Source organism: Mobula birostris, chromosome 8 (assembly GCF_030028105.1).
Source record: "Mobula birostris isolate sMobBir1 chromosome 8, sMobBir1.hap1, whole genome shotgun sequence".
In the NCBI taxonomy this organism is placed as follows: Eukaryota; Metazoa; Chordata; class Chondrichthyes; order Myliobatiformes; family Myliobatidae; genus Mobula; species Mobula birostris.
In genome coordinates, this window is record NC_092377.1 from 15683265 (window position 1) to 15695378 (window position 12114).

At 43.3% G+C, this 12114-nt stretch overlaps 1 protein-coding gene across 1 annotated transcript in view; it reads left to right on the top strand.

Moving 5' to 3' along the window:
- The first annotated feature begins 3610 nt into the window (after positions 1–3610).
- sccpdha.1 (saccharopine dehydrogenase a, tandem duplicate 1) overlaps positions 3611–12114 on the top strand; it is a 32108-nt gene continuing 23604 nt past the window's right edge. The window contains exons 1-2 of the mRNA XM_072264831.1: positions 3611–3934; positions 7551–7660. Of these exons, the coding sequence (XP_072120932.1) occupies positions 3748–3934; positions 7551–7660 (297 nt within the window). The 5' untranslated portion in view covers positions 3611–3747. The remainder of the gene's footprint in view (positions 3935–7550; positions 7661–12114) is intronic.

Consider the following 12114-nt stretch of genomic DNA (forward strand, 5'->3'; position numbering starts at 1 on the left):
ACTGTAAAGATGAAGCCACACTCAGGTTGGAGGGTCAACACCTTATATTCCGTCTGGGTAGCCTCCAACCTGATGGCATGAACATCGACTTCTCTAACTTCCGCTAATGCCCCACCTCCCCCTCATACCCCATCCGTTATTTATTTTTATACACACATTCTTTCTCTCACTCTCCTTTTTCTCCCTCTGTCCCTCTGACTATACCCCTTGCCTATCCTCTGGTTCCCCCCCCCCCTTGTCTTTCTCCCCGCACCTCCTGTCCATTGATCCTCTCATATCCCCTTTGCCAATCACCTGTCCAGCACTTGGCTCCATCCCTCCCCCTCCTGTCTTCTCCTATCATTTTGGATCTCCCCCTCCCCCTCCCACTTTCAAATCTCTTACTAACTCTTCCTTCAGTTAGTCCTGACGAAGGGTTTCAGCCTGAGGGGAATGCTGGCAAGTTATCAGAGTGGTTTTAGAAAGGGAAGGAATTCCATGGACTCAGTGATTATGTTAGAGACTGAAATACGGAAGGCCCAGGCAAATAAAGAGTCAGTAGTGGCAGTATTCTTTGACATTGAAAAAGCCTATGATATGATGTGGAAGGAAGGATTATTAATTAAACTGCACAAGATGGGGGTTGGTGGGAGAGTTTTTAATTGGATTAAAGATTTTTTGTTTGGTAGAAAAATTCAAGTTCGGATTGGATCAGAATTTTCAAAACAGTACATAGTGGAAAATGGCACACCTCAAGGTAGTGTGATTAGCCCGTTACTTTTCATCATTATGATCAATGATGTCTTCACAAAGGTACCAGTGGATATAGGTAGGTCACTGTTTGCGGATGATGGGGCCCTGTGGAAAAGAGGCAGGAAAATGGACCATATAATCAAGAAACTACAAGAAGCAATTGATGAAGTGGTGGAGTGGGGTTATGATTGGGGTTGTAGATTTTCAGTAGATAAAATTCAAACTGTATTTTTTACCAGGAAAAGGGTTGAGGTAGGGAAGAAGTTAAGGATGTATGGGGTTGAATTAGAAAGGGTTGCATCATTTAAATTTCTGGGAGTTATATTTGATTCACGATTAACATGGCCAGACCATATCAGGAAAGTTGAGGAGAAATGTAAAAAAGTAATAAATGTGATGAGATGTTTGACTGGTAGGGAATGGGGAGCAAGTTGTTCAGCTTTGAAGAGAATGTATGTGGCTTTAGTAAGATCTGTATTGGATTATGGAAATATAGTATATGGATCAGCAGCTAGGTCTCTTATAAGGAAACTGGATGTGATTCAGGCTCAGGCCTTGAGAGTGTGCAGTGGGGCTTTTAAAACGTCGCCAGTGTCAGCACTACAGGTAGAAATGGGAATAATGCCTTTGGAACTAAGAAGGATGCAACTGATGGCAAACTACTGGGCTAAACTTGCAGGGGCACAATGATTCTCACCCTACTAAAGGAGTGTTGCAGGAGTGCTGGGAAAATGGGAGGTTTCAGCGGAATGCCTTTAGTCGGGTAGGGAATGATATCGCGAAAGAATGTGGAGCGTTTGATCTGAGGATAAGTCCTTCAGTAGTTTATCCAGTTGTAGCTCCATGGAAGCTTGTATGGCCTGACATAGACTGGCATTTGTTAGAGGTAAAAAGGAAAGAAAGATATAAAACAGATTTGGTAAATGCATTTAACTGTCATGTGATGAAAAGTATAGTGATTATACACACATTTATACGGATGGTGCGAAGGAACCTGAAACAGGAGTGACAGGGTTTGGGGTGGTAATACCAGCAAAAGAAATTGGAATCAGCAGAAGAACATCTAATAAGTTAGGGGTGTTTACAGTGGAGATGCTGGCAGTGTTGGTTGCGTTGCAATGGGTGCAGAAAGCCAGACAAGCCAAAGCATTGATATGTTCAGATTCATCCTCAGTTCTAGCAAGTTTAAGGTCTTTTCACACAAACAGTCGGCAAAATGTACTTTATGAAGTCCTTCAGTTAGTTACAAGAATTGCAAATCAGGGAGGTCAGGTAAAATTTCTATGGGTTCCAGCACATGTAGGGGTGAAGGGGAATGAGAGGGTAGATGAGTTGGCAAAGAGGGCGTTAAAGAAAGAAAATGTGGAAATGCACATTAGTATCAGTAAAGCAGAGGTTAAGTGTGTAATCTGGGAAAAAGTCAACCGAATGTGGCAACAAAGATGGGACAGGGAGGGGAAAGGGAGGCATTTATATCAAATACAAAAGAGTGTTGCAGTTACTAGGGTAGGCAATGGAAACAGAAGAGAGGAATTTGTGTGGACTAGGTTAAGGCTGGGGCATTGTGCATTAAACAAAACATTGAAAATTATAGGGAAACACCAGACAGGATTGTGTGAGGAATGTCAGGAAGAGGAGTCAGTAGAACATGTAGTTCTGAGTTGCAGGAAGTGTGGAATACAGAGAGAGATGATGAGAAATAAATTAAGGGAGTTGGGGATGCAGGAATTCACATTAAAAAGGTTGCTGGGCATGGGTGAGAGAGCACGTCTGGGTATTTTTCGCGTTTTTAAGGGGTACAGGGATTTTTTATAGAATATGATGAATAAACAGGAATAGGATACTAGGATGGTCAAAGATGGGAGGGTGAAGTGTAGGTTTGTGTGTGTGTGTGTGTGTGTGTGTGTGTGTGTGTGCGCGCGCGCAATTGGGTGAAGGGATTTAGAATGTATGTCTATTGCACATTCTGGTGCAGAGGGTGGCGGTAATGCACCATTAAGCTGGATGCCAACCGCCGTAAAACAAGATAGATACAGACAGACAGGGTTTCAGCCTGAAACGTTGACTGTACCTCTTCCTAGAGATGCTGCCTGGCCTGCTGCGTTCACCAGCAACTTTGATGTGTGTTGCTTGAATTTCCAGCATCTGCAGAATTCCTGTTGTTTGCAACCCAATGCCTAGTCTGGAAACTGCATTCTTACTAGTGCTGAGACCAGATATTGAGTAGGACACATTAGGGAAAACATAGTTGATAGAGTAGAACCCAGCACGAATACATTCTAGGAAATAGACAAACGGTTACTATGATTCTGAGTCTTAAAAAGGAAATCAGTCTTAAAGAAGCTACAGTATAAACAGAACATTTTGAAGATGCTCAGTTTTGAGCATAGGCAATAGGTAAGTTTATCTAGTTTATGCTCGTTAATATGTTTGCAATGTACTGTGTGCTGCTGCAAAAAGTTAAATTTTCACTGCATTTATACCCTGGATATGTATGCCTGCGACAATAACCTGAAACTTATAAACTAAAGAAAGTAAGATATTTCAGAAATTATTCGAATGGGGGTAGTTGGGGACAACTTGCAAAGCTGGCTGCAAAATAAAGAAGTTGGTAGATTGTCCAATGGGGATGATTAAAAAATGTTTATATGAACTGCACTTTCTCTGTAATTGCAACACTCTATTTTTCATTCTGTATTTCTTTTAACTACCTGGACGTAATCATATATGGAATAATCTGTCCGGATGGATGCAAACGGAAGCTTTTTATTACTGTATATTGGTACGTGTAACAATAATAAACCAATGGCAATAATGAGTTAAAAGCATATGATGCAGTTTCATTGGGGGTGTTTGTTTTTATTCTTTCTGACTCTAGTCCCTGCCGATGTACTGAGTGCGGGTGGTAGTTGCCCGGCTGTACAGCACCGGTTTTACGGCAGGGGGTGAATACTGACAATCAGAGTCTTGTTCCAGTTTCGTCGCTGTTCGATCCTGAAGACTTGCTGCGTAGCGATGGCGGCAACCCGACCTTTCAAGCTGATCGTGTTCGGCGCCTCCGGCTTCACCGGTCAGTACGTGGTGGAGGAAGTGGCCCGGGTGGCAGCCGGCTCCGAGGGGCCGGAGCCCCTGACCTGGGCTGTCGCCGGCAGGAACCGAGGCAGACTGGAGCAAACGCTGCAGCGAGCGGCTGACGCCCTGGGTGAGTGCGGCAGAGAGCAGGTGGAGGCCGCTGTCGAAGGACAATGTAGAGGCGGCTGGACTTGGGAATGAAGAACGGCGGGCGGGGTAGTGGAAAGAGATAGCGCCAGGCCTGTAGGTTGGGATAGGGAGAGGAGAGGGGTGAGGAAGCCGGCGCATTTCTTTTTTGGTGACTGGTAAATAGCGGGAGGATCAGGCCTGTAATTTGGGATTGCAAAAGCGTCCCTCGATGAGGGCGTGTGCAACCAGGACATGTGCTGGGGTGGGGGAAGCAGGTTCTTTATGGGTGGGGTAATAGAATGGGGAAAGGGAGTCTCTCCGTGACGGGAAGGGCAACAAGTAGGAGACTGAGATTGCCGGTTCGTTGATGAGGTATAGGGTGGTTAGTGTTCGGATGGAGGGAAAAACACCCTGGCCTGATGATTGGTGGTGGGGGTGGGGTGTTACAACCTGGCATGGTAGTATGGGTGGAAGGGGAAGGCGTGGACACGAAGATGGGGGAGAGATGATCTGGATGGCCATGGGGAGGGGAGAGGGATTTGGTGCGGGTAGTGAGATTGCCTCACCCAGTCATGGTGGTGGAGGGTGTTGGGGAAAAGATGACCAGTCATGGTTGGGTGAAGATATTGGAATTAGCCAGGCCGGAGAATTGGAATTGGCCAGCCCTGCGATAGGGAGATGGGGGATTAATAGAAGAAATGTGCTTAACTTTGGAACTCTTTTTAAAATCTAAGTTCTGGACTTGTCATTAATATTTGCAGTTTGAGAACAATATCAGACATCCCACCTCTCCCGGAAGTTCCGGGAGATTCCCGCATATTGATAATGGCTCCCTGACACCCGGAAATTACATATAATATCCCAGAAATAGATTTTTTTGAGAAAGAGAGGGAGAGCGAGCATCCTGATTGGTCTCTCTTCGTGCTAAGAGTGGTCCCCATCCACCGGGCCACAAGGGAACGATATGATTTGGTGATATGAGTCAGCGGCACCTTTCCTCATTCCCTGTCACGCCCTGTTGAACTTGAATGCACGCGAGGTCATTACCCGCGCGTCATCCATGTCTGCGTGGGAAGGAGATCAACTCCTCGAGCTTGCAAATGACGGTATGTTTGACATAACATCTCTGCCAGCATTCTGGATCAAAGTCAAGGCTAAATATCCCGAGATAGCCATGTAAGCACTGAAAACGCTGCTTCCATTTCCAACATCATGTCGCTGCGAAACGGAGTTTTCTGCAATGAATGCAACAAAAACTAAATTGCGGAATAGACTAGACATAAGGAACTCCCTTCGAGGATCGCTGTCTCCCATCACCCTTGGATGGGACCGTCCTGTTGCAGGAAAACAAGGCCAGCTGCCCCAATATGATATTATTGTGTGGGCAATGAGTCCAACCAGGCTGTGATGGGTTTGTTTTATTTTGAAGCCATTGTGTTGAGGGATAAAGAAAGCCCAAGTTTGAGAGATTAGATTATATTCATAGGAGGGTTTCTATCCAGGAATTATGCATTGGAGTCCTCAGCACAGAAATGGACTCCTTAGCTATGATAAATGCAAATGCGCTAAGCAGTATTGCATCCGTATTGTACTGTCTCAGTACTTTTATATTTGTGTGCTGTAGCACTTCTTTTATTCACAGTTATTTTGTAAATAACACTATTCTTTGCATTTCTGGTCAGATGCTAAATGCATTTCTTTGGCTTTGTATCTGTACTTGGCACAATGACAATGAGGTTGAATCTAATCTAATCCTGTTTGTCTGCATCCCTCTATGTATTTCTTCAGCACCTGTGTAAACATCTTTCAGATATTGTAGTTATATCTGTCTCTTGCACCTCCACTGACAGCTGTTTACAGATATGAATCCTTCTCTGTGTAGGGGGAAAAATTTGTCCTTCATATCTCCTTTAAATTTCTCACCTCTTGCCTTAAACATGTTTTCTCTAATTCTAAATGCCACTACCCCGGAGGAAAAAATGATTGTCTATCCTGTCTATGCTCTTCTTAGTTTTATAACTCTCTTTCTGCTCACCACTCAGTGTCCTATGTTCCAGTGAGAGTTAACCCATCTCATTCAGTCTCTCCTTTTAACCACAGCCTCTCCATTCCAGACAACATCCTGGTGAATGTCAGTTTATGTTGAGTGGAACTAGTGAGAGTTGTGAAAGAAGCTCTGGGGATATTCCACCCTGACAAAGATGTTGATAATTTCTGTTGTGGTATTTGAGAAACGGTGATGAGCAGTGTTTTGAGATACATTCTATAGCTGTTCTACTAGGTATCTCCTGTTTCTAATAAAGTAGCCACTGAGTGTGTGTTCATGGTTGTCTGCTGCTGTACCCCATCCACTTCAAGGTTTGATGTGTTAATGCATTCTCCTGTGCACCACTGTTGTAATGCGTGGTTATTTGAGTTACTGTTGCCTTCCTGTCAGCTTGAGTCGGTCAGGCCATTCTTTTCTGACCTCTCTCATTAACAAGGTGTTTCCACCCACTGAATTAACCACTCATTGGATGTTTTCTTTTACTTTTCACACCATTCACTGTAAACTCTAAAGACTGCTGTGATCCCGGGAGATGAGCAGTTTCTGAGATGCTCAAACCACCTCATCTGGCACCAACAATTATTCCAAAGTCAAAGTCACTTGGATCACATTTCATCTCCATTCAGATGTTAGGTCTGAATAACAACTGAGCCTCTTGACATGTCTGTATGCTTTAATACATTGAGTTGCTGCTACGTGATTGGCTGATTAGATATATTTACATTAATGAGCTGGCGTACCTAATAAAGAGGCCACTAAGTGTAGATAACAGCAAGTCTGAAGTATGTTTCATTATCTGAATATGGATTTACTTGGCAGTTGAACATCCAAAGAGCTACACTGGATGGGATAAGGGTATCGACCAAAGTTGCAATTAGTTTATATTATACTAATTATTACGTTTAACAAAAAGCTGTAGTTAACCTTATTAATTTCAAACGCAATTGCATTGGAATTATGCCAGCAAGTGCATTTCAATAATAGACATGACCACTGTGCTTTGTCTCTGCTGTGCAGCTGCGGACTACTTGGGTATTCAGACTTGTTAGTGTTATCTGTTGGTGGCAGAAAAAAAACTGCATTAGTTAATCTTGCGTTTGAAAAAATAGTGTGAATTATGTGTAGTTTAGTTGAACTGTTAGCACTTTTATTGCAGATTATTCAAAATTATCAATAGTTTTTTTAAACATTGTCTCTAAGCTACAGAAAGACAGAGGGGTTTATTGAAAGCCAGTCAGTGTTTTTCATCCATTGGCGGGAGGTACAAGGCCAAATGGAAACTTTGCTGCTATTTGCTCCCCAGGCAATTGAACATCTCATTGTCATTCACTTTGTGAATGTGACTGTATTCAAAAATTCAGTGGTGTTGGATATAGTAGTTCAATACTATAAAGGTGTCAAAAAGACAGAAATGTCAGTTTATTTTTAGAATCTAGCAATACTTGACACGTGCCATGTTTGTGTTTTAAATAAAGTATTTAACATTGTATTACAAAAAGAAATCATTGTTTCGAAAAATATGTTTTATGATATAATGGGATTAATCTTTTCAAAAAAAATCTCGTTTTAGGAACTCCAGAAATCAAATCTACAGAATGCATAATCTGTGATATCAATGATTCGTCCTCACTTGCTGCAATGTGCCAGCAGGGATCGGTGATCCTCAACTGTGTAGGACCGGTAAGTATACCTTTAGAACTCAAAACGAGGCAACCTATATACCTTGTTGAGCAAAATGGTGCTTTTTGGTAGCTTCACTGTTTAAAATCTACTATGGTGTTATTCAAAATGTATATTTTTCACAAGGAGGGGAGTTTTAATTTTGGTAAATAGTGTACTATAATCTGTGTACACAAAGAATATAGGATGGAACTGTACCTGAGAACAAGAGGAAACCTTTTATCCCTTGAGCTTGCTCTGCCATTAAGTAGGATCATGGCTGATAGAGCATTGTTCAAATCCATATTCATGCCCTTCCTCTATAACCCTTGGTTACCTTACTGGTGAGACGTTTATCTATTTCAACCTTAAGTATACAGTAGTTCAAGTTGGAGTTTAATTGTCGTGAATACACGAATACAGTCAAATGAAGCAGCGTTACTCTGAGGCCAAGGTGCAAAACACAGTAATACACATTACAAGGCACATAAAGATAGCAAAAAATACAGTCACACACAAAAAAAAATCCAAGACCCTGAGTTCATGAATGTCGCAGCAGTCAGCAGTTGAACACATTACTGCTTGTCTTCTGCCCAGCGAACACTGCGGGCTGGGGGGTTATGAGGCAGCACCGATTCCAGCTTGGATGCCACACCATACCGCTTCTGGTACAGTGTACCGATTCCAACATCTGGGCGCTGTAAGTAGGCGACACCACGGCTCGAGGCCATGACCAAGGCTGTGCAGCTCCCCCGCCGTTCGCCAGTAAACCAGCAGACTCCCAGCATTCCACATTAACAATGTCTAACAGGGTCTTGTGATCACAAGAAAAGTGCTGCTGTTAGACTGCTCACTGCCTTCGTGCACCGACTCCTCTGGTGCCCTCCTCTAACGCTGGAGCAGCACAAACCATGTGAAGTCCAGTTTCTTCAGTTTGTCCACCGCAGAGTAACTTCCTGCTGGGGTAGACCTGCAGTACTTTAAGTTCTTAGTGTCCATCAGGGTATTGCGATCATAAAAAAATGTTTAAAAAGGACAAAAAGACTAGGACCCTTTCCCTTACTGTTCCAAAGACGGAGCCCTCTGAGAGGACAAATACTTTCTCATCTCAGTATTAAGTTGGTGACCCTTATTCTGAGATCATGCTGATCTTGCGGACCTGTTCGTTTGTGATGTGGTCCAAGTATGAGATGCCCAAGATGTTGCGATAGCATCTCATTTCCGATGTCTGTACCTTCCTCTGTAGCTCTGCTGTGAGGGTCCATGTCTCACATGCGTACAGGAAGATGGAGAATACCAATGCACACAGGAGTCTGATCTTGTACTTCATGGTGATGTTGCTGTCCCTCCATATTGTCTCGAGTTTGGACAGTGCAGTCATTGTCTATGCTGTTCTTGCCAGGACTTCTGGTCTTGATCCTTCATCACTGATGATTGCCCCCAGGTATTCAAACTGCTGCACTCTCTCAAGTTTCTGACCATGGACTGAGATGTCTGTTGTGATGGCACTGTTGGTATTTGCCATGAGCTTGGTTTTCTCGGCACTTATTTCCAAACTTTGTGGAAGCTCTGTCAAGATGGCTGACCAGGTTGGCCAGTTCGTCCTCTTTTCCTGCAAGTCCATCAATGTCGTCAGCAAATCTTAGGTTTGTGATGTTTCTCCCTCTGATGCTGACTGTGCCCACATGACCTTCAAGGGCAACACTCACGATTCATTCCAGGAAGACGTTGAAGACTGCCTCCTTCTGTAAATTGCCTCCAATTAAATAGTGTATTTCCTTAAAAAGGGGAACTAAAATTGTCCACATTAGTTGTGATGTGGTCTCATTCATGTTTTGTACATTTGAACATAGAACATAGAAAACCTACAGTACAATATAGGTCCCTTGGCCCACAAAGCTGTGCCAAACATGTCCCTACCTTAGAACTACTTAGGCTTATCCATAGCCCACTATTTTTCTAAGCTCCATGTACCTATCCAGGAGCCTCTTAAAAGACCCTATCGTTTCCGCCTCCACCACCGCCGCCGACAGCCCATTCCACGCACTCACCACTCTCTGTGTAAAAAACTTACCCCTGACATCTCCTCTGTACCTACTTCCAAGCACCTTAATACTATGCCCTCTTGTGCTAGCCATTTCAACCCTGGGAAAAAGCCTCTTGACTATCCACACGATCAGGGCCTCTCATTATCTTGTACACCTCTATCAGGTCACCTCTCATCCTCCATCGCTCCAAGGAGAAAAGGCCGAGTTCACTCAACCTATTCTCATAAGGCATGCTCCCCAATCCAGACAACATCATTGTAAATCTCCTGTGCACCCTTTCTATGGCTTCCATGTCCTTCCTGTAGTGAGGCGACTAGAATTGAGCACGGTACTCCACATGGGGTCTGACCAGGGTCCTATATAGCTGCAACAAGTAAGATTTCCCTCCGTGTATGTTCCAATCTCCTTGAAATAAGTGACATATTCGCTTGTCCCTCCCCATTACAGAATGTATTCATGTGTTAGCTTTCTGTTCATATGCAATGACCCCTATATCACTTGGTACTGCAAATTTTTGTGTTGAAATAATACTGTTCCTTGCAAATTGATAAACTATATATTTTCCCACATTGTACCATAAACTATATCCTACCTATTTTATCTGTTTGAAATTTGATTTGCTTCCTTTCTGCAAATCTTTTACATAAATTGCAAACAGTTATGGTCCTGGCCCTATGATACCCCCTGAAAGGGACACCCATATCCTTATACACTGTTAGCTAATTTTCTATCCATGCCAAAACATTACCTCCAGTGCCATAGGCACTCATTTTACAACGCAGCAGCTTGCAAGTTGAACTTTGTTGAATGTCTTCTGGAAGTCCAAAGTTAATATACCTGCTGATTCCCTTGCTGCCACTCTGATCAAGACTTCCTAAAATAGATAGATAGATAGATTAGATAGATATACTTTATTAATCCCGAGGGAAATTTGGTTTCGTTACAGCCGCACCAACCAAGAATAGAGCGTAAATATAGCAATACAAAAACCCCCAACAATCAAACACCAAAATGCAAACTATGCCAGATGGAAAATAAGTCCAGGACCAGTCTATTGGCTCAGGGTGTCTGACCCACCACGGGAGGAGTTGCACGTTCGATGGCCACAGGCAGGAACGACCTCCCGTGCCGCCAAGTGTTGTATCACAGTGGAATGTGGCCGAAGTCCAACAGTGAAAAGTTCAATATCCAGTCTGCAAACACGTTCCTCGATCGTAATATACCCTGGATTGCACCATCCGTTGTTAGCCAGATCAGTAAACACCCCAATCCTTCACGCTTACCGCTCTCAGTGCACTTCCGGTCAGGCGGAACGGTATTACCCACCGAACTCCTCTTCTCCAAAGGTCTCTGTTGTCTCGACCCGGTCCTCTTTCCTCCGCTTTGTGATCCCCCTCTGTGTGTTTTCCTCCGGATTTCAGCAGGGGTGTCCACCGCTCTGTTTGCTAAGCCAACCGGAATTTGCTGGTCCGTGGAATACCTAATGCGACCTTGCTTCTGTCCTGCGTGACAGGGTGTAACCATTTCCAGCGCTAAAAAAAACCTAAATAAAACTCTCTCTACCAGCATGTTAGAGAGGGTGCAGCTTCGACGTGTTACCGTGAGAAAAAAAATACAAAAAATAACGTAAATTAAAAAGTAAGAAGAATTAAGTAAAAGAATAGATCGGAACAGCTGTACCAAGCTGCATGCAGGACTGGTGCATGCGCACAAACACCCTAGAATAAAACTTCTAATAAATCTATAAGATCCGAATTCCCCTTCATGAATTCACGCCGACTTTGCCAGATTAGTTCATGTTTCAAAGTATCCGAATGTGCGTCATTAATAACTAATTCTATTTTAACAAAAAATTTTGGGCTTATCAAATTCAGGTTTATTATCACTGTGTTATATGATGTAAAATTTGTTTTTCTGTGGGATAACAGAGCAATGACATAAAATGCTCTCCACCATACAGCTATAGAACTTGCAAGAGCCTTTGGTGACATAACAACTCTCCTCAAGCTCCTAATGAAGCAGAGCTGCTGGTTGTGTCTTTATCTGTTTGTTGCATCTTTTATTTTTGTGTAGATCATAAGACCATAAGGCAAAGGAGCAGAAGTAGGCCATTTGGCCCATCGAGTCTGCTCTGCCATTTTATCATGAGCTGATCCATTCTCTCCTATTTAATCCCACTCTCTTGCCTTCTCACCATTATCTTTGATGCCCTGGCTACTCAGATATCTATCAATCTCTGCCTTAAGTACCCCCAATGACTTGGCTTCCACTGCTGCCCGTGGCAACAAATTCCATAGATTCACCACCCTCTGACTAAAAAAATTCTTTGCATTTCTGTTTTGAATGGGCGCCCTTCAACCCTTAAGTCATGCCCTCTCATACTAGACTCCCCCATCATGGGAAACAACTTTGCCACATCCACTCTGT